General features: G+C 32.9%; 3 protein-coding genes across 9 annotated transcripts; 1 reads left to right on the top strand and 2 right to left on the bottom strand.

Moving 5' to 3' along the window:
- Positions 1 to 207: 207 nt before the first annotated feature.
- LOC129886852 (pentatricopeptide repeat-containing protein At3g03580) lies at positions 208 to 5,059 on the top strand. Of its 7 annotated transcripts, XM_055961731.1 has the most exons (4): positions 208 to 3,553; positions 3,760 to 3,832; positions 4,110 to 4,356; positions 4,607 to 5,059. In XM_055961731.1, the coding sequence occupies exon 1, from the start codon at positions 341 to 343 to the stop codon at positions 3,014 to 3,016; it is 2,676 nt and encodes an 891-aa protein (XP_055817706.1). In that variant the 5' UTR covers positions 208 to 340; the 3' UTR covers positions 3,017 to 3,553; positions 3,760 to 3,832; positions 4,110 to 4,356; positions 4,607 to 5,059. The 7 variants fall into 7 exon arrangements, with proteins under 7 accessions (XP_055817706.1, XP_055817707.1, XP_055817704.1 ...); XM_055961732.1 differs by having other exon boundaries at positions 208 to 3,108; positions 3,187 to 4,356; XM_055961729.1 differs by having other exon boundaries at positions 208 to 3,108; positions 3,181 to 4,356.
- A 1,295-nt stretch (positions 5,060 to 6,354) lies between these two features.
- LOC129886851 (glutathione transferase GST 23-like) lies at positions 6,355 to 7,691 on the bottom strand. The gene is made up of 2 exons (XM_055961726.1): positions 7,352 to 7,691; positions 6,355 to 6,833 (listed from the first exon to the last, which is right to left on the bottom strand). Exons 1-2 carry the CDS (start codon positions 7,664 to 7,666, stop codon positions 6,468 to 6,470), a joined length of 681 nt encoding a protein of 226 aa, XP_055817701.1. The 5' UTR covers positions 7,667 to 7,691; the 3' UTR covers positions 6,355 to 6,467.
- Positions 7,692 to 20,237: 12,546 nt separating this feature from the next.
- LOC129886850 (glutathione transferase GST 23-like) lies at positions 20,238 to 23,233 on the bottom strand. The gene is made up of 2 exons (XM_055961725.1): positions 22,870 to 23,233; positions 20,238 to 20,867 (listed from the first exon to the last, which is right to left on the bottom strand). The coding sequence occupies exons 1-2, from the start codon at positions 23,182 to 23,184 to the stop codon at positions 20,511 to 20,513; spliced, it is 672 nt and encodes a 223-aa protein (XP_055817700.1). The 5' UTR covers positions 23,185 to 23,233; the 3' UTR covers positions 20,238 to 20,510.
- Positions 23,234 to 23,482: the final 249 nt, after the last annotated feature.

Below are 23,482 nucleotides of genomic sequence, written 5' to 3'. Positions count from 1 at the left end.
CAATCCGTACGAATCTTTCGCTTTCATTTTGTTAACCAAAATCTTCTCGTAAGAGCACAGAAATATTGCAAATTATATAAGGAATATCAATAAGATTACAATATGAGATTGCTAAAACAAATATCAAAATCAACATAACCGTCAAAGCTTATAGTCTAAGTCGTTGGATACTGAAATAAAGAATAATAATTTCGAAACAAAATTAAAAAAACTTATTCCATAATTTGAGGCATCTGGTATATCTTTACTTATGTCGTCCCACGTACCAAAAGGTTCAGTGTGAGAGAATACTATAAAATTTCTTGGTTTCAAAAATTCCAAAGACGTGATTTTTCCGTCCATGAAGTCCTTAAAGCTTGGCATTGTAGGCGAAAGAACCGAATACTGCTTCCATTCTTTAATCTTAAGAGCTTTATCTTCTGTTAATAAGCGAAGTGATCTCCACAAAGTTCATTCTCTCATAGTAATTTCAGGCCAGCACCAATCAACATTCTTCTGTGGAAAACTCATCTCAAAGTACTCCCAATTCAAAGACCCTGTTTCTTCATTGTCCATTTTCCGCATAAATTCACCTACCCATAATATTTACTTATGGAACACTGTCATTAGAGCCATGGCCCATAATGGGTTATGGTCTAAAGCATTAGACTTTTATACCCAAATGAGAAAATTAAATGTTAAGCCTGATAATTATACATTTCCTTCGATAATAAATTCGTGTGGCAGTTTATTGGATCTTGAAATGGTGAAAATTGTACATACTGATGTTTTGGAGATGGGTTTTGGATCAGATTTGTATATATGTAATGCTTTGATTGATATGTATGCAAGGATGAACGAAATAGGGAGAGCGCGTGAGGTGTTTGATAAAATGCCTAGTAGAGATGTGGTTACCTGGAATAGTTTAATTTCAGGGTATAGTGCGAATGGGTATTGGGAAGAGGCTTTAGACGCTTTTCAAGAGGGAAGGTTATCAGGTGTTGTCGCTGATGCTTTTACTGTGTCGAGTTTTTTACCTGCTTGTGGGGGTTTGATGGAGGTTGAACAGGGACAAATAGTTCATGGGTTGGTGGAGAAGAGTGGCATTAAGGGGGATATGACTGTGAGTAATGGACTGCTTTCGATGTACTTTAAGTTTGAGAGGTTGTTGGACTGTCAGAGAATCTTTGATGAGATGATATTTAGAGATATTGTCACTTGGAATATCATAATTTGTGGGTTTTCTCACTCGGGGTTATATCAGGAGTCCATCAAATTGTTTCGAGAAATGGTTTATGTTTACGAGCCAGACCTGCTTACAATTACTTCTGTTTTGCAAGCTTGTGGGCATATGGGGGATTTAAGATTTGGAAGATATGTTCATGACTATATTTTGGAAAACAGATACAAATGTGACACGACCGCTTGCAATATCATAATTAACATGTATGCAAGATGTGGTGATTTGGTGGCTGCAAGGCAAGTTTTTGACAACATGAAAAGATGGGATTTGGTCTCATGGAACTCAATGATTAGTGGTTATGTTGAAAGCGGGTTTAATAAAGAAGCAGTAGATCTGTTTAAGATAATGAGGATAGATTTGCAACCTGATTCTGTCACTTTTGTGACGCTTCTCTCAACCTGCACAAAGTTGATGGACGTGGATTTTGCAAGAGAGTTTCACTGTGATATAATTAAGAGAGGATATGATTCCACTCTTACTGTGGCCAATGCTCTTCTAGATGTGTATGCGAAATGTGGTAAAATGGAGCATTCAGTGTGGCAATTTGAGATCATGAGTACTAGAGATATTGTAACGTGGAATACTATTATTGCTGCCTGTAGCCATTATGAGGAAAGTTATGTAGGTTTAAAGATGCTAAGTAGGATGAGAATGGAAGGAATCATGCTAGATGTGGTTACCATTTTAGGTTCTCTGCCTTTGTGCTCCTTACTTGCTGCTAAAAGACAGGGAAAAGAGCTTCATGGCTTCATTATCAGGTTCAATTTTGAGTCACATGTCCCTGTTGGAAATGCACTGATCGAGATGTACTCTAAAACTGGGAGTTTAAAAAATGCAATCTTTGTCTTTGAGCACATGAGGATTAAAGATGTGGTGACATGGACAGCAATGATCTCTGCATATGGAATGTATGGCGAAGGAAAGAAGGCTCTCAGATCTTTTCAGCAGATGAAGGAGAAGGGTACTATTCCCGATCATATTGTTTTTGTTTCCGTTATATATGCATGTAGCCATTCTGGTTTAGTGCAAGATGGCCGTGCATGCTTTAACCAAATGAGAAATAAATACAACATTGAGCCTAGGATTGAACATTATGCTTGCATGGTTGATCTTTTATCACGTTCTGGGCTACTGGCTGAAGCAGAGGATTTTATCCTTTCTATGCCGCTGCAGCCTGATGCAAGTATGTGGGGAGCTCTACTTAGTGCTTGTCGAGCTAGTGGAGATACCGAGACTTCTGAGCGTGTCGTAGAACGCCTTGTTGAATTGAACTCTGATGATCCTGGGTATAATGTTTTAGCTTCCAATGTATATGCCACCTTAGGGAAGTGGGACCAAGTGAGGACAATACGAAAATTTTTGAAAGCTAGAGGACTTAGGAAAGACCCAGGATGTAGCTGGATTGAGATTTGTAACAGAGTTTTTATTTTTGGCACTGGTGATAGGTCCTTTCAACAATTCGAGCAAGTCAATGAGCTCATAGAGGACCTCAATAGAACAATGGATAAGGAAGGTTATGTTGCTGACTTAAAATTTGTTTTGCATGATGTCGATGAAGATGAGAAGATAAATTTGCTTTATGGGCATAGTGAAAGACTTGCTATAGCATTTGGATTGTTGAACACAAAAGAAGGTTCTCCTTTGCAAGTAATGAAGAATCTAAGGGTTTGTGGGGATTGCCACACTTGGACCAAGTATGTGTCAAAAATTGTTCAGAGGGAAATACTAGTTAGAGATGCAAATCGCTTTCACTTGTTCAAGGATGGGACATGTAGCTGCAGAGACCGCTGGTAATTAAAGTCTGTTGTCCTTCCTAATACTTAAAAGATGGAAAGATCCCTGCAATTGAGGAAATTGAGGTACTATCATTTGAAAACAATCTGGAGGTGAGATATCTTTCTGCTATTAGATTTGTGAGATTTCGAGCTATATCTCCTGTACTACGTTTCTACCTTTAGTTGCAGGATTGGTGCAGTAGTCGATTAGATATGACATCTGGACCTAACTCAACCCCCAAAGCTAGCTCATTAGAGGAGGATTGTCCAAGTCCATATAAGGAGAGCACCAGTCCATTCCCCAACCAATGTGGGACTTTTTACCCACTCTAACACCCCCCTTCACGCCCAAGCCCAACTGGAGCATGGACCGGGAGCCCAAATGGGGATGGACCTGGCTCTGATACCATATAAAGATATGGCACCTAGGCCTAACTCAACCCCAAAAGCTAGCTCATGAGAGGAGGTTTTCCCAAGTCCATATAAGGAGACTACCAGTCCATTCCCCAACTAATGTGGAACTTTTTACCTACTCTAACAAGGACTTCCATATCTGGTAAGTCTCTACTTTTTAAAGGTAAAACTGCTGTAATAGAATTTGTGAGCCATCTCAAGTTCTATTTACTTCTGTGTATTTCTGTCGACTCATTATCAGGTATTTTCATTAGAAACTCTTTTATGCTGCGACAGTAGTTCAGATAAATGGTTGCACTTTTGTCTTTTCTTGTTTATTTGTTTTAATTTTGATCATTGTCGTTGAAGGTCCTGTTTTTTTCCGGTGGAATAGTGTGCCTACTTGGTCATTTGGAAGTAGAAGATAGTGATGCATTAAAAGGTATACTATTATATTTCTTTTTTGGTAGGTCAAGGGTACATTAAATTTCTTGCTGTGGACCACCTTGTTCTGGACGTTTAATTCAATAGTCCAACCATGTAAACCGCAAATATCAGTCCACTTATCATGTATGGGTTTGTACGTACATCAAAGAAAAGAAATATAACTGGTAGATCCATGACCATGAGCTTCTTTTCTGTTGATCTTTTCATCCATCAATCATATCTAGTTGAGTACAATCTACATATTGACACTTCTGCTTTATGTGATTCAAAAGTAACAGATATATTGCCAGTCTCAATAGACTCTTAACACATACAAATCCATTAATGCTATTCATACAATAAAACCGCTCACTTGGAGCCCCCACAAGCTGTAGTTCTGTCTGTAAAACGGGCAACATCGCCACTTTTCATTCCATACTTTGAAGTAAGATCCGCTTTACTTAGCTTAAGAAGCTCAGGAAGGGAATTCCCAGACTCCTCAAGCGTATCCGCATATTGCATCAGTGCACGATGATGCAGGTATGACCTGATTTCTAGTGCATCCTTGAGTAGGAAATAAATAAATCATCAGAGCAATATCTTTTTTTTTTCATTAACTTTTCAGATGTGCAGAAAACCAGCCCTGACAAATTCCTGTCCATAGTTTAATTTGAGCAATAACATAGAAATGAAATGGAGGAGTTTAGGACTCTTGATTAAGCACATAGAAGCATTATTATCTTTTTTCTGTTGTCGTCACTTAATTCTTGTGATACTTCATATTATCTAGGGAAATTGTTGACACAGATTTGCAAAACAATATGAAGATGAACCCCAGATGATTTTCTTGAGAAATATACAAGAAAGGGTGAATTTATCAGTAAAGAGAACCTTTTGTCGTTGAGTCATGTTCAACGTGTTCATATCGTCTGCATTCATAGTCTTCAAGGTTGGTACATCATCCCAGCCTTCCTCCAGCAGCTTTGGTAAAAGTCCTTGCAGAGATCCATTTCCAACAAAGTCCTCAATTGTGAAAGAAGCCATCTTCTTCTCAAGCAGAGTTAGAGAGAGATAGATACTTGGAAGAAAGTCCTGTTTATCCATGTTTGAAACAGTAACACTATCTATGGCTTTGGTCAATTCCTGTCCAAATGTTACATGTAATCTTACAGTGACTGATGAACTACTTCACTCAGAAGATCTTTTCATTACTGCAATAAACTAGTTTATCTTATTTGTTGAAGGATTCTACAGAGATATCAAGTTTAATTGCAGATGCTACAGCAATTTATATATTTAACATATGACATGGAATATTTTTCAAAAAGTTAAGATTACTAGTTCCAGTCATGACCATAGAAGGATGAAATATTGAAGGCTGAAAAATGGAAATATTGACAAATGGCAAATGGTAAACTTGCTATTATTAAATCCTCTTTAGTTTAATCAGAGAGGGCAGATTGAATATTTAAAGCTTTGTTGGCCAACTGCCGGCCAAACATTTTTGGCAAAGCTGCACCATTGTCATACCTTATGAAATCCTACCAATTCCGAAAGGAAGTCTCCAAAGTGGGATCGTATATTAACTCAAATCCCCGACGAAGAAGGTTCATTGTACATATAGATGTTTCACTCCTAATTATCATACGATATGACCAAGTTTGTTCTTTGTCAAATAATTGTTGCTTTTACAGAACTTAATTACGATACTATTGTGAATATCAGTTATCCAATTATAGGACACATTATTTATTAGGTGTGCAATTGATAATTTCACAATTTAGGTGTGTTTTTATGTCTTATTCCAAGGTTTAATATTTAAAATATTATTCTTAAACTTATGTAATGTTATACCGTTTTGTTCATAATCTAATACGTAGTAGTATATTATTTTCTAAATTATAAAGAGATACAATGAAATGTTGCATTCATTATTATTTGGTATAAAATTGCAATTTTACCAATATTAGGCGGAATCTTAAAGTCTTCAGATAACGAATATTCGAACTTTTTCCAAAGTTCTGATGGATTACCAGGAAAGTAATTCGTTTTAATTCAGTTGAAATCATTATTGAGGAAAGTCTCTTTAATCATTTTAATTTAATTAAGAAAAGTGATTCATAATTTACCCCTTACTTTTATGATATAGAGAGAATAGAAGGGACAAGGTTAAGAAATAATTACCCAAAAAAATATCATGGGAAAAGTGAATTAACAATCACTTTTAACACATGTTACTAAATAATTCAGAAGCTGTATTAGAAAAAATAATATATGTATTAACTTTGTGTATTATTAATATCTTGTTTGATACATTTTTAGTCTTAGTGTATTACTAATATTATGTATTAGTAATACAAATGATTTCAACAAATGTAAAGTTGTGTTTTGCCTCTATTTGTTTTTTGGTATACTCCCTATTTGTACAGAGGATTGAATTGATAATCATATTTTGATATAGGTTCTCTTCTTTAGTACATCGGAACTTTCCCCAATTATTAATAAAATTATTTTACCTCATAAAAAAAGAAAGAACAATTATGTAAGACTTGTATTATTATTGATAAATAGTCCAAAAAAAAAAAAGCATCCAAAAGTACTTGATCATACAAACAGTTCCACACTTAGTTTGTTGTTATTTCCATAAACTATTAAGACACATTATTTGTTGTCTGGTATTTTTCATGCAGCAGTTGGAATTTGGTTACTAATTTGTCTCGAGGTGGCAAATATTGTTTGATTGCTGGAGCATCATGAAAGTTTTTCATCCATCTTGATAACAGAGGAAATTTGGCTGCATCAAACAATTTCAGATCGATTACCTCCTCAAACACATCAATAAGATATGTCATCCAACCAAGTACAAGGTCCAAATATCCTATACTTTCTCCACCAAAAAATTTCTTCTCTTTCAATTGCTCTTCAATGGTTTCTAGGTTTTGCACTGCTGGAACAAGAGCTTCCTTTTTCTCTTCATCTCCTTTTCCTGTGAAAACACTCCATATTGATGGCAGAAGCTGCAGATCATGAAAGACAAATATCAATGAAAATGATCAATTCATTCTTGGAAAAGGTACGAGTATATTCACTAGTATGATGCAATTTAATAAAATTAATCGCCTAAAGTCAAATTATCTAAATAAATAAAAATAGTTTTCAGGAATTCTTCTAAAAATATTTTTGTTTTGAAATTAACAGATTATTAATGGTATTTTACCTCGTCTTCCACAAATTATTAATGGCCTAAAATCAAATTATATAGATCATCAAAATAGTTGACAAAAATTCTGAAATTAACAGATGTACTTTACCTTGTCTTCCAATTATTAGTCGCCAAAAGTAAATTATATAGATACATAAAAATAATTGACAGGAATTCTTCTAAATGTTCTGAAATTAACAGATCATCAAAGTTATTTTACTTTGTCTTTCAATTATTAGTGGCCCAAAGTCAAATTATATAGATACGATGAAAATAGTTGACAGGAATTCTTCTAAATTTTCTGAAATTAACAGATCATCAATGGTATCTTACCTTGTCTTCCACAAATTTGGCCCAAAAGCGTGCCATGGCTTTCTCGTAAGGATCCTCAGGTAGCAAAGGAGTTGTTTCCTTCCATGTCTCGTCGATATATTCAAGAATTACGAGTGATTCACAGATTGGTTTGCCTTTGTGTACAAGTACAGGAATCTTTTTATGAACAGGATTATACTGAAGGAGTTGAGGGCTCTTCTGGCTTAAATCTTCAAAGATGGCTTCATATTCAATCCCTTTTATATGTAGCGCCCAAACTACCCTCAAACCAAATGGGCTCGACCATGTCCTGTAAAGCTTCACTTCATCTCCCATGTTTGTGTATTGATTTGCTAAGCTTATGTCTATTTATATACACTTCCACCTTTTTGTGGGGTTTCATCTTTGTTTTTTTACATTCACACAAGCTTTAAACACTCAAAACTTTGATAAGTGGGATATAAGTTTTTTAGAAAATGAAGTTATGTCCAGGTGACTTGTGAAATATTATGATATAAAAATATAAATATATGCGCACACACAAAAAAAATTAGTCTGTATTATGAGAGGCATAAATTAAAAACCAGCACAAAAAAATAGGGAAGGTATAATACACACTCATAAAATTGCACTTTTTTATGGGGCTTGAATTTTTTTTTTTACGTTCACATAAGCTTATTTATTTTATTTTTATTTCTTAACAATCGAACTTATGACTAGTAAGACATAAGTTCTTTACAAACTCAAGTCATGTCCAAATATAACTTGTAATTTATGAAATATTATGATAAAAAAATATAAATTTATGTAGATAAAAAAATATTAATCTTTAAGGCATAAATTAAAAACCAGCACAAAAAAATAGTAGGATGTATAATACACTAATATTATGTCTACATCTAGAGATATTCACATGTTTGGTATTTTCTTTCGCCAACATATTTTGAAATTTAAACCAAACTCTGATGTCAGCAATTGCGTTACAAAGCGTGGAAATTTTCTTAATAAGAGGACAAATATGAATTTCTCACATTTAATTAAGTTGAAGATGATTTGGACTAATAACCTTATCACTATTATGCAAGTGGTGGATCTCACCATCCAAATGAGACTCGTCCACTTGCCAATTTGTCAAAATTGGCAACAAATTGTCTTTTTCTTTGTCTATATACACACATAAAAAATTATTTCTATTCTCTCTATATTGTCTTACTCTCTTTTTTTTATTATTTTGTCAAGTTAAATTTATTTTCATAACACGTTATCAGCACGAAGCTTTAATTTTTTTCAGAAAATTAACTTCTATATCAGGTATATCTACTAAAAAAAATATTTTAGTTGTCTTTTCTATTTCTAAAATTAATTTTTATCCCAGATTTATCATGTCAAATTTATCAAAACTTGAATTTGTGGCACTTGACATTTCTGGAAAAAATTATTTATCATGGATCCTTGATGCAGAAATTCACCTTGACGCTAAAGGTCTTGGTGATACTATTAAACAAAATAATAACGCATCAAGTCAAGATAAAGCAAAGGCCATGATTTTTCTCCGTCATCATATTCATGAAGGATTAAAAACTGAGTATTTAACTGTGAAAGACCCTCTTGAATTATGAACTAATTTGAAGGATCGGTATCACCACCTAAAACTTACGGTGTTACCAAAAGCCCGATATGACTGAATTCACCTTCGCTTTCAAGATTTTAAAACTGTGACAGAGTATAATTCTGTCATCCACAAGGTAAGTTCCATGTTAAAATTATATGAAGATTCTATCACTGATGATGACTTACTTGAGAAAACTCTTTCCACTTTTCACGCTTCAAATTTGTGTTGTTACAACAACAATATCGTGAAAAAGGATTTAAGAAGTATTCTGAATTAATTACATGCTTACTTGTGGCTGAGCAAAATAACACTTTGTTGATGAAAAATCATGAAGCCTGTCCCACTGGATCTGCTCCATTCCCTGAAGCGAATGTTGTAGCAGCGTATAATCAGTCTGAATCAAGACAAAATAATTATCGCGGCCGCGGTAGTGGTCGTGAACGTGGGCGAGGACGTGGTAGAGAACGAAATAATTATCGTCATCATAATGAAAATAGACATGAGAATAATAAAGTTCCTCAAAATAATTCTTCCAGAGGTAAATCCAATATTTATCACCGGTGTGGTATGAAGGATCATTGGGCACGTGAATGTCATACGTCCGATCATTTTGTGAAACTTTATCAAGCCTCTCTCAAAAGAAGAGATAATAATGTGAAGGCAAACTTGAATTTTCGAAATGATGATGATGAAGCAACCCCTCAAATAAACATGAAAATATTGAGCAAATATTGCTTATAAAGATGAAGATTTCAGAGATCTACCAAATATTACTCATTTGAAAGCTGAAGACTTTATGAGTATTGATTGAGGAATTGATCATTTAACGGGGATAAATCTTATAAAATAGTTATTGTTTTCTTATTATGTATAATATTATGATGTACTTCGTTAAAATATTTTTTAAAGCAGTGCAATTTCTTAAAGTTTTTATGTTGTTAGTTTTTCACATTCTTATAATGTATCTCTTTTCATTTATGAAGAATATGAAAATTTCTCAGTCATCAGTTCGATCCAAAATCAATTATGATGATATGTGTTTTTATTGATAGTGCTACAACACACACTATTTTTAAAGGATAAAAAATATTTCTCTTATTTGATTATGAAAGAAGCTAATATTAATACAATATCTGATAGTGCAAGATTAATTGAAGGATCCGGAAAAGCTAAAGTTGTACTTGTTAGGGGAATAAATTTAACAATTAGTGAAGCATTATATTGTAGTAAATCTCAAAGAAATTTATTGAGTTTCAAAGACATTCGTCAAAATGGTTATTATATTGAGACTACAAATAATGAAAAGAATGAATATCTTTATATTACTACAATGATATCGGGCAAAAAGTTTATACTTGAAAAGTTACTCGCTCTTTCATCCAGCTTATACTTCACAAATATTAGCATGGTTGAAACACATGCCATAGTAAAACCAAAAGTTTGCTAACTCAAATGATTTTATTATTTGGCATGACCGGTTGGGCCATCCCGGTTCTAATATGATGCGCAAAATAATTGAGAGTTCACATGGACACTCTTTGAAGAGCCAAAAGATTCTTCAATTTAAAGAATTCTCTTGTGTTGCATGTTCTCAAGGCAAATTGATTACTAGACCATCAGTAATCAAAGTGGGCATCCACAACATTTCTGAAACGTATACATGGTGATATATGTGGACCCATTCACCCGTCATGTGGACCATTTAAATATTATATGATTTTAATAGATGCATCTATAAGATAGTCACATGTGTGCTTATTATCAACTTGTAATATGATATTTGCGAGATTACTTGCTCAAATAATCAAGTTAAGAGCACAATTTTCAAATTATGCAATAAAGAAAATTCATCTTAATAATGCTGGTGAGTTCACATCTCAGGCATTTAATGATTATTGTTTGTCCACTGAAATAATAATTGAGCATCCGGTTGTTCATGTTCATACTCAAAATGGTCTAGCGGAATCATTGATTAAACGTCTCTAATTAATTGCTAGATCAATGCTTATGAGAACAAAACTTCTCATTTTTGGGGTCATGTTATTTTGCATGCAGCAAGTCTTGTGCGGATCAGACCCACAAGTTATCATAAAGTCTCCTCATTGCAGTTGACTTTTGGTCAGGAGCCAAACATTTCCCATCTTAGAATATTTGGGTGTGCAGTACATGTTTCAATTGCTCCATCACAACGCACAAAGATGGGGCCTCAAAGAAGATTGGGGATATATGTTGGGTATGAATCTCCTTCTATCATAAAATATTTGGAACCTATGACTGGAGATTTATTCACTGCAAGGTTTGCTGATTGTCATTTTAATGAATCAGTATACCCATCATTAGGAGGAGAAAATAAGCAGCTGAAAAAAATAGATTGGAATGCACTATCGCTATCTCATTTAGATCTCTATACAAATAAATGTGAACATGAAGTTCAAAAGATAATTTATTTGTAAAATATTGCAAAGCAACTACCAGATGAATTCACTGACCTATCAAGAGTTACTAAATCCCATATCCCAGCTTCTAATGCTCCAATTCGAGTTGATGTCCCAGTAGGACAATTAAATAATGCAAATTAGTCTAAACCACATTTAAAAGGTGGTAGACCAATCGGTTCCAAAGATAAAAATTCTCAAAAAAGAAAAGGAGAAAATAATCAAGATGGTCATAATATGAAAGAACCTGCTCAAGATAAGCGAGGAGACATAACAATTGATAAAACCTTGGAAGAGGTTAAGGCGCCTGAAAATGATTAAAAAAATTCGACAAATTATGTCTCATCAGGAAAAATATGGAACCAAAATAATATAATTGTCGGCAATAATTTTGCTTATAATGTTGCTATGAAAATAATGCAATAAAATGAGGATCTTGAACCAAAATCTGTAGATGAATGTAGACAGAAGAATGATTGGCCAAATGAAAAGATGCAATTCAAGTTGAATTAGCTTCACTTGAAAAATGCGAAGTTTTTGGACTGATTGTCCGAACGCCTAAAGATATAAAACCAGTGGGGTACAAATTGGTCTTTGTGCGAAAAAGAAATGAGAAAAATGAAGTCGTCAGATATAAAGCACGACTTGTGGCACAAGAATTTTTGCAAAGACCCGGCATGATTATATGAAAACATATTCTCCTGTGATGGATGCAATCACTTTTAGGTATCTTTTAAATCTGGCAGTTCATGAAAAAATTGGCATGCATCTGCTGGATGTTGTTACAACTTATTTATATGGTTCTTTGGATAACGATATCTTTATGAAAATTCCTGAACGATTTAAAATGCCTGAAATATATAAAGATTCTCGGGAAAATTGTTCAATAAAACTTCAAAAATCTTAATATGGGCTAAAATAATTAGGGCGAATCTGAATCTAAATTTGTCATAATAGCAATATATGTTGATGATTTGAATATTATTGGAGCTCTGGAAGAACTTTCAAAGACAGTAAAATGTCTGAAAAAGGAGTTCGAAATAAAAGACCTCGGAAAGATAAAAATTTGTCTTGGTCTACAAATTGAACATTTTGCAAATGGGATATTTTTTCATCAATCAACATATACAGAAAATATTTTAAGGAGATTTTACATGAATAAAGCACACTCACTGAGTACCCCAATGATTGTGAGATCTCTTGATATTAATAAAGATCAATTTCGATCTCATGAAAATAATAAAGAACTTGTTGGTGTTGAATGTATCTTGCCAACAATTCTAGATCATTAATGTATCTTGTCAACAATTCTAGATCAGATATAACTTTCTCAGTAAACTTGTTAGAAAGATTTAGTTCTTTCCCAACGCGAACACACTGAAATGGAATTAAGCATATATTCACATACCTCCGAGGGACCATTGATATGAGATTGTTTTACTCGAATGAATCCCCGTCACAATTGATTGGTTACGCAGATGCAGGATATTTGTCTGATTCCCATAAGGATCGATCGTAGATAGGCTATTTATTTACATGTGGTGGTATAACTATATCATAGCGTTCAACAAAGCAAACTATGGTTGCCACTTCTTCAAATCATGCAGAGATAATAACCATTCATGAAGCAAGTCGAGAATGTGTTTGGTTAAGATCAATAACTCAACACATTTAAGAAACATGTGGTCTTTCTTTGAAAAGAGACGTTCCAACAATATTATATGAAGACAATGCTGCATGTATAACTCAACTAAATGGAGGATACATTAAAGTAGACAGAACAAAATATATTTTACCAAAATTCTTCTTTATCCATGATCTTCAAAAGAAAGATGAAATGGATGTTCAACAAGTTCGCTCAAGTGATTTACTAAGGCATTGCCAACTTCAACCTTTGAGAAATTGAGATACAAGATTGGAATGCGTCATCTTCGAAATATTAAATGATGTCTTTATCAGGAGGAGTAAAATACGCGTTGCACTCTTTTTTTCTTAACCAGGGTTTTGTCCCACTAGATTTTTCTGGTACGGTTTTTAATGAGGTAGCACTCAAGGCATATTACCAGATTTGTGTACTCTTTTTCCTTCACTAGGCTTTTTCCCACTGAGTTTTTCTTAGTAAAGTTTTTAACGAGGCACAACATCTATGGGAGTTGAGAATTACTATGTATATTATTTCTTGTAAAATTTTATGTACAAGCGGATATTCAAGGGGGAGTATTATGCAAGTGATAGATGTCACCATTCAAATGGGACCCGCCCACTTGCCAATTTGTCAAAATTGGCAATAAATTGTCTTCTTCTTTGCCTTTATATAGGCGATGTTGCAGAACAGAAGCATACACACAAAAAAAAAATTATTTCTACTCTCTCTATATTGTCTTACTCTCTTTCCTTTATTATTTTGCCAAGTTAAATTTATTTTCATAACAATCACAACATTATTTAAGAGTGACAAGTCCAATGAATTGTTTCACTTTGTCTTTTCTATTGACTTGTTTTTTGGTCCTGTTTGCATTTGGTAGTCCAAAGCTTTATTCCTAAAAAATTTCTCAAGCATATTAATAAGTAGGAATAATAGCATTTTTTACCCTTCCAATTATTTGTGGGACGGTGTTTAATTTTTATTCTAATTTAAAAAAATTGCAAATATAAATTATTTAGTGATAATAAATATTTTTTTAGTAAAAATATCTAGCGGTAATTGAGTTAATATCATTGCATAATTGACTTTACGACATTTATATAGCGACACAACTCCCTCTCTCTCATAACAGATTAAAAAGACAAGTAAAATAAATAAATTAAAACGGAGGGTGCTCACTATAAACACACAAATCAAACAGACATGTCATCTATGAATTGCGTATTTGTAGAGTCTTATGTATAGTAAAATATAGCAAGCAATCAAATGGTAAAAACCTTTAAAATCAAGACTTTTTGTTTGTATATCGACTTAATTAGATACTTGCAATGATATGGATTGAGTTCCATGAATAATCAGTGCAACAGATAAAAGAGGATGTGTGTGACATTTTTTTCTTCTTTCTGTTGGGTAAAATCCATCTAGTTAGTGAATTGCTGATATATATTGTTATCTTTTTTAGGCAATTTCTGGATAAAAGAAGTAGATGATTATTATGTATTTTATCAAGGAAGTCATTCTGTACTGTTCCGATGAAAAGCTATTGCTATTTGTGAATTTTTCTTTTGTTTTACATTTTGTATGTCATACATTAAGATGAATTACAAAGTTGGACTCATAAGACCAAGGGCATGAAAAGTTGCTCCTTTAGCAATCATGTTGGTCATTTGGAAAGAACGTACATAATAGGAGGGTATTTGAAAGGGTAAACAAAATTTTGTAAAAATGCAAAGTTACGTTTTATCTCTAGTTTCTTTTTGGTATACTCCCTATTTGTACAGAGGATTGAATTAACCATATTTTGATATAGGTTCTCTTTTTTAGTAAACGAAACTTTCCTCAATTATTAATAAAATTATTTTACCTCATCAAAAAAAAGACAATAATTATGTAAGATTTGTTATAAAATAAATTAACTTAGCAATTTAATAACAAAGAGAGATAATAAAAGAAAAGAAGAGAATTGTGTTTTTTCATTTGCATAACAACAATGACTATTTATAGCCACCGCAAAGGATGAAAGTTAACAAGTTGAGGGGGACAAACTGGAGACAACTTTTGGTGGAGAGAAAAAGTAAAAGGAAAAAGCAGAAGGAAAAGAAAAGGGAAGGGAAAAGTGACATTCACTATGTATAACACTCCCCTTTGGATGTCCACGTGTAATGTGTTTCATTAAAAACTCTACAAGAAATAATATACATAGTTATCCTGAACACCCTTAAATGTTGTACCTCGTTAAAACCTTATTAGGTAAAATTCAGTGGGAAAAATCCTAAAGAAGGAAAAAGAGTACACACGTCTGATAATACGCCTTAAGTACTGTCTCATTAAAAATCTTACTAGGAAAATCCAGTAGGACAAAACATTGATTAAGGAAAAAATAGTACAACGCGTATTTTACTCTCCCTGATGAAAACTTCATTTGATATTTTGGAGACGACGCATTCCAATCTTATATCTTAGCTTCTCAAAAGTTGATGTTGGTAATGCCTTTGTGAATAAATGTGCAAGATTATCACTCGAATGAACTTGTTGTACATCAATATCACAATTCTTCTAGAGATCATGTGTGAAGAATAATTTTGGTGGAATATATTTCGTTCTGTCTCCTTTTATGAAGCCAACTTTCAATTGAGCTATGCACGCGATATTGTCTTCGAATATAATTGTGAGTATTTTGACATCATTTTCCAGACAGCATCTTTCTTTGATGAATTGTATCATCGATCTCAACCACACACATTCTCTACTTGCTTCATGGATTGCTATTATTTCAGCATGATTTGAAGAAGTAGCAACAATAAACTGCTTTGTAGATTGCCATGATATAACAGTTTTTCCGTATGTAAATAGATAGCCTGTTTGAGATCGAGTTTTATGTGGGTCTGATAAATAACCAGCATCTGCATAACCAATAAGGTCTGCACAACATTTGTTAGTATAAAACAAACTCCTATCAATAGTATCCTTTAGGTATCACAAAATATGTTTAATACCGTTTCAATGTCCCCGCGTTGGGAATGAACTATACGTTGCTAGTAAATTAACAGAAAATGTTATATCAGGTCTGATTGCGTTAACAAGATATATAAGTGCACCAATAGCATTGAGATATGGTACTTCAGTACCAAGAAGTTCTTCATCCTCTTCTGGAGGTCGAAATGGATCTTTTTCCACTTCAAGTGATCGAACAACTATTGAAGTACTTAATAGATGTGCTTTGTCTATGTAAAATTGTTTTAAGATTTTCTCAGTGTAGGCAGATTGGTGGACAAAGACCTCGTCTACTAAATGTTCAATTTGCAGACCTAGACAAAGTTTTGTCTTTCCAAGATCTTTCATCTCAAATTCCTTGTTTAGATATCCAATCGCCTTTTGGACCTCTTCAGGGATTCCAATGAGATTTATGTCATCAACATAAACGGCGAGTATAAAAAACTCTGATTCCGTTTTCTTAATAAAAATACATGGATAAATTACATTATTTATATAACCTTCATTTATCAAGTACTCACTAAGGCGATTATACCACATACGTCCTGATTGTTCAAACCATATAATGATCTTTGCAATTTGATTGAGTACATCTCCCAAGACTTAGTACATGCTTCAGGCAATTTTAATCCTTTTGGAATTTTCATGTAAATTTCAAGTGAACCATAAAGGTAAGATGTAACTACATTCATTAGATGTATTTCAAAATTTTTATGTATAGCTAAACTGATGAGATATCAAAAAGTTATTCCATCCATAAAAGGTGAATATGTTTCTTCATAGTTGGCCCCGGGTCTTTAAGAGAATTCTTCTGTAATAAAGAGTGTCTTGTATCTTACAATTTTATTTCTCTTATTTCGTTTTCGCACAAAAATCCATTCATAGCCAACTGGTTTTACACCTTCAGAGGTTTGGACTACAGGTCCAAAAATCTCACATTTTGCAAGTTAGTCTAATTCTGATTGAATTGCCTTTTGCTATTCTGGTCAATCACATCTATGTCGATATTTTTTGACGAATACTTTCACTATCTTTCAAAAGGTTAAGTGCAATATTATATGCAAAAATATTATCAATCGTGATTTTCGATTGATCTAAATTTATCTCATTATCGGTAGAACTTATTGAAAGTTCTTCATTCACTTGAGTCTCGGATTCACTGATTTCTTCAAGAATATCAGAATTATTCAAATCTTGACCTTCTTTAGGAGGTTCTTTTGTAGTATCATCTTTATTATTCCTCACGCTTCTCTTTCTAGGATTTTTATCCTTTGAACCCAAAGGTCTACCACGCTTCATGCGTGTTTGAGATTCAAAAGCTATGATACTAGTAGATGGTCCTTTTGGGACATCAATCCGGATAGGCACATTCACTGTAGGGATATGTGACTTAGTTATTTGTTTCAAATAAGTTAATACATCTAGCATTTGATTTGCTATTGTCTCTAAGTAGATGATCTTACGGACCTCCTACTTACATGTACGGGTACATGGATCAAAATGAGATAGTAATAAAAAATTTCATGCAATTTCTCTTTTGGGTTCTTTTTTCTCTCCCCCTAATTGCGGAAAAGTTGTTTCATCAAACCGACAATCTGTAAATCGAGCAGTAAATAGGTCTCCTATCAATGGTTCAAGGTAGCAAATTATGGAAGGTGAGTCAAACCCAACAGATATGCCTAACCTTTATTGAGGGCCCATCTTTATACGTTGTAATGGTGCTACAAAAATGTATACTGCATAACAAAAAATTCATAGATGGGCTATATTTGGCTCATGACCAAATACTAATTTTGACGAATAGTATTTATTATAATTTATCGGTCTTAGACGTACAAGTGTTGCTGCATGTAAGATAGCATGATCCTAAACAGTAATTGACAATTGTGTTTTCATAAGTAAAGGTCTTACTATCAATTGTAGGCGCTTAATAAATGATTCTGGAAGGCCATTTTGAGTATAAACATGAGCAATAAGATGTTCAATTTTTATCTCAATTGATAAGCAATAATCATCTAAAGCTTGGGATGTAAAGTTCTCCAGCATTATCAAGGCGAATAGCCTTAATTAGATAATCTGAGAATTGCGCCCTTAATCTTATTATTTGTGCTAACAACTTCGCAAACAGCAGGTTGCGAGATGATAGGAGGCACACATGAGACCATCTTGATGATGAATCTATTAGAACCATAAAATATCTAAACAATCCACTAAGTGGATGAATAGGTCCACATATATCTATATGTATACACTCTAAAACGCCAGGAGGTTTGATGCCAACCTTCAGGGTTGATGGTCTGACAATTAATTTGCCCTGATAACAAGTAGCAAATGAAAATTCATCATCCATAAGAATCTTCAAATTCTTTAACAGATGTCCAATTGAATTTTCAAGAATTTATCTCATCATTATTGATCAATGATGATCTATTTGATCATGCCATAGCACAAATGTATTTAGATTAGTAAACTTCTAGTTTACGATCAAATGTGATTCAATTGCACTAATTTTTGCATAGTATAGGCCAGACGAAAAAGTTGGTAATTTTTTTAAAATATATTTCTGGCCTGAGACACTCTTGGTTATACCAAGATATTCAGTATCTATTTCATTTAGTATCTCAACATGATATCCATTTCTGCGGATATCTTTAAAACTTAACAAGTTTCTTGAGAATTTAGAAGAAAATAGTGTATCTTATATAACAATCTTTTTTTCCTTAGGCAGAAATATAGTAGCTCTTTCGAAACCTTCAATAACTTTTGAATTACCAGAAATTGTAGTAGCATTTGCTTTTCTTCTAAGCAAGAAGGAAAAATATCTCTCATGTTTAAAAATAGCATGAGTTGTTCCACTATCAATTACATAAATATCCTCGTGATTGATCATTGATCCAAATAAAATTTGAGGCATATCCATTTTTTTCTTCAAAAAGAAATAAAGTAAATATTATAATTGAAACATGACTCATTATATAGATTTTATTTATTTACATGAATTAAAAAAATACAAATATATTATTTAGTACAAATAAAATGAAAAGAAAATTATTTAAATATTATTAAGCTTATCAATATTTATATTTTCTTCTAGGAAATTGAAGAAACCAGCTACATGCAGATGCCTAGGCTCAATATTATCTTCAGAAATAAAGTTTGTTTATGGATTATTTTCTCTCCTCTTCAAGAATGTCTGATATAGCTGAACCAGACGTTTTGATAACCGGCAGGTCCATGACTAGAGCCTCATACCTCCACATTTATGACATATACTTTCTGAATTTTTCTTTGGTATATATTCTTGCTTTTCACTCTTCTTTTTATACTGCTGATCATTTCTTGGTGTCAGTCAACATCATGATTATAATTTCTTCTTCGACCAAGACCAAGAAACCGATCATGACTGGGGACATGACCTCTTTCTCGTTGGTTATAGTTTGTCTGATTCACTTCAGGGAGAGGCAAAGAACCAACGGGCCGACTATCATGATTTTTCATTAATAGTTCGTTATGACGTTCAGCAATAAGAATGTGAGAAAGTAATTCAGAATATTTTTTAAAACCTTTTTTGCGATATTGCTGCTGCAGGAGCATATTCACAGGTAAAAATATGGAGTATGTTTTTTCAAATTTGTCTTGCTCAGTGATTTGTATGTTTTTTTTAAGTTTGTCTTGCTCAGTGATTTCTTCTCTGCATAAATTTAACTGTGCTATAATTCTAAACAAGACAGAATTATATTTAGTTATATTTTTAAAATCCATTACTCTCAAATTGAGTCAATCATGACGTGTCTGTGGAAGGATGACCAACTTCAGGTGGTCATATCTTTCTTTTAGATTCTTCCACAATTTAAGGGCATCTTGTAATGTGAGGTACTGTAATTTTTAACCCATCGTCAAGATGGTGGCGGAAAAATATCATGATTTTGGCACGGTCTTGACTAGATGTCATGTTGTCATCTTTGATGGTGTCTGTCAGACCCATCGATTCTAGGTGTATTTCGGCATCTAGTGTCCATAATGAGTAACATTTTCTAGATATATCAAAAGCAATAAATTCAAGTTTAGAGATATTAGACATTTTATGAAAATAAATGTTTTACCCTTTTGTTACCTTCTTAAAATAGATCAAAGTGATGGAGACTCGTGATGATAATGTGTTATAAAATAAACTAACTTAGTAATTTAATAACAAAGAGAGATAGTAAAAAAAAAAGAGAATTGAGAGAATTACGTCTTTTCATTTGCATAACATCATGAAAGTTAACAAGCTGAGCGGGACAAATTGAAGACAACTTTGATGTAGAGAAAAAGTAAAGGGAAAAAGCAAAAGGAAAAGAAAAGGGAAGGGAAAAGTGACATCCAAACTTGTATTATTCCTGATATATAGTCCAAAAAAGCATCCAAAAGTACTTCATCATACAAACAGTTCCACAATCAGTTTGTTGTTATTTCCATAAACTATTAAGACACATACTGCAGAAATTTCACCATTTAATTTGTTGTCTGGTATTTTTCATGAAGCAGTTGGTATTTGGTTACTAGTTTGTCTCGAGGTGGCAAGTGTTGTTTGATTGCTGGAGCATCATGAAAGTTTTTCATCCATCTTGATAATAGAGGAAATTTGACTGCATCAAACAACTTCAAATTGATTACCTCTTCAAACACATCAAGAAGATACGCCATCCAACCAAATGCAAGATCCACATATCCTATACTTTCTCCACCAAAAAATTTCTTCTCTTTCAATTGCTCTTCAATGGTTTCTAGGTTTTGCACTGCTGGAATAAGAGCTTCCTTTTTCTCTTCATCTCCTTTTACTGTGAAAACATTCCATATTGATGGCAGAAGCTGCAGGTCATGAAAGATTAATATCAATGAAAATGATCAATTCATTCATGGAAAAGGTTCGAGTATATTCACTAGCTGTATGCAACTTAATAAAATTAATGGCTAGAGTCAAATTATCTAGATACATGAAAATAGTTGACGGGAAATCTACCTTGTCTTTCCCAAATTATTTGTGGCCTAATCAAATTATATGGATATATGAAAATAGTTGACAAGAATTCTTCTAAAAGTATTTTTGTTCTGAAATTAAGAGATCATCAATGGTACTTTACCTTGTCTTCCTCAAATTATTAGTGGTCTAAAGTCAAATTATATAGATACATGAAAATAGTTTAACAGAATTTCTTTTAAAACTGCAGGGAATCTACTGCTTTGAAAAGAAGGCGATTGGCTTAGGCCCTGAGGGCCTCATTTTTTGCAAAAATAATAAGTTACAAGTATTAGTATTTTTTTAAAATATCGAGTATAATTTATAGAAAATAAGGGTAATGGTCCAAAATTTATTCAAACTTTGATGAAAATTATTGTAACAATTTTAAACTTTGGACGGGCTCTATTACCTCCTGAACTATTTAGTAGTGTATTTTAAAAGTATATTTGTGGTAGAATTAAATTTGAAAGTATTGTTGTTTGGATCAAAATAGCTATTTGAAGTATTTCCTTGCGTTGATGTAAGTTTGAAAGTGTTTATGTTTGCTAGTTTGTATGGTTGAAGTCAATGAACTTGATTTTGTGTTGACTGTAATATTCTTGAAGTCAATGAAAAATCTAAAAATTTTGACTTCAAAATCAACAATAACGTCAATAGTTATCAAACCCAAAAAAATTTAGTGATAGATGGGCACGATTTTACTTTTAAAATGCACTGTTAAATAGTGCAAGGGTATTAGGGCCCGTTCAAAATTTGGAATTGTTACAGCAATTTTCGTCAAAGTTTAGATATTTTTCGGACCATTATCCTAGAAAATATAAACTTTTCAACAAAAAAAGTAATAGAAGTTTGACAAATCTTAAATACTATGTCTCAAGAAAGATTAAATAATTGACTCTAATAAACTTCATAAAAGATATGTTGGTGTAATATACCACAAATACAATACATTACAGTTGAAAAATAAAATGAACAAAAAATGAATAAATCATCATTCAGGCTAAGACGCGGATATCTCGCTTTCTTTAAGGAGATTCAAGCCGACTGCGGTATAATCTACACCGATCCAACAATATATCTCTGGACTTGTCCCCTCCAGGATAGAATAGCCTAACAAAGTGTATGACTCAAACAACTCTGGATTAGTTGAAGAGTCCAAAGCTCCACATAAGAACACCTTCCTTCAACATATAAACACTCTCTTTTGTATAGAAAATATAGTTGAAGATTTGGAATATTTTCTTGTCTCAACTCTCTCTTTCACTAGTATACATTACAATATTTCCACACTTAAAATATTCATCTCATCTTTTTTGTCATATCTATTACAAAGGAAGAAACACCACTATTTATAAGTGAAAAAGTCTTCAATGTAATCAATGGATAGAATAATGGGTAGTAATATGGATAGGTGAATGTGATAGATGTTACATAAGTTACAAGAAATTAATGGTATGAGTTACATGAAACTAATAACCATGAGAGTTACAAGAACTAATGGTCATATAAATTATAAAAACCAATAGTTATCTTTCACCACAATTTATACCCACTAAGATATGCACATAATATTTTATTTTAATAATAAAATGCATATACACCAACAACATATATATATATATATATTATAATTTAAGATTGCATTTGATTTTAGGCCCACCGATTTATTTAATCCTCTCCTATCTAAAAGTATTTTTGTTCTGGAATTAACAGATCATCAATGGTATCTTACCTTTTCTTCCTCAAATTATTAGTGGCGTAAAGTCAAATTATACAGATACATAAAAATAGTTGACAGTAATTCTTCTAAATGTTCTGAAATTAACAGATCAGCGATGAATGGTATCTTACCTTGTCATCCACAAATTTGGCCCAAAAACGTGCCATGGCTTTCTCGTAAGGATCCTGTGGTAGCAAAGGAGTTGCTTCCTTCCATGTGTCGTCAATATATTCAAGAATTACGAGTGATTCACAGATTGGTTTGCCTTTGTGTACAAGTACAGGAATCTTTTTGTGAACAGGATTATACTGAAGGAGTTGAGGGCTCTTCTGGCTTAAATCTTCAAAGATGGCTTCATATTCAATCCCTTTTATATGTAGCGCCCAAACTATCCTCAAACCAAATCGACTTGACCATGTCCTGTAAAGCTTCACTTCATCAGCCATGTTTGTATTAATTTGCTACTCATATCTCTAAGCTAATCTCTATTTATATACCCACAAATTAATAGCACCTTTTTTATGGGGTTTGAATTTTTTTATTTTTGCGTTCATGTAAGCTTATTTATTTTATTTTTGTTCTTTAAAAATCGAATTTATGGCTAGTGGGATATAAGTTTTTTAGAAACTGAAGTCATGTCCAAACATAACTTGTGATTTGTGAAATATTATAATACAAAAATATAAATTTATGCACACACACAAAAAAAAATAGTCTTTATTATGAGAGGTATAAATCAAAAAC

Source organism: Solanum dulcamara, chromosome 4 (assembly GCF_947179165.1).
Source record: "Solanum dulcamara chromosome 4, daSolDulc1.2, whole genome shotgun sequence".
Lineage (NCBI taxonomy): Eukaryota > Viridiplantae > Streptophyta > Magnoliopsida > Solanales > Solanaceae > Solanum > Solanum dulcamara.
Note: the sequence above shows the minus strand (reverse complement) of the source record. Positions and strands in the feature narration are given on the sequence as shown.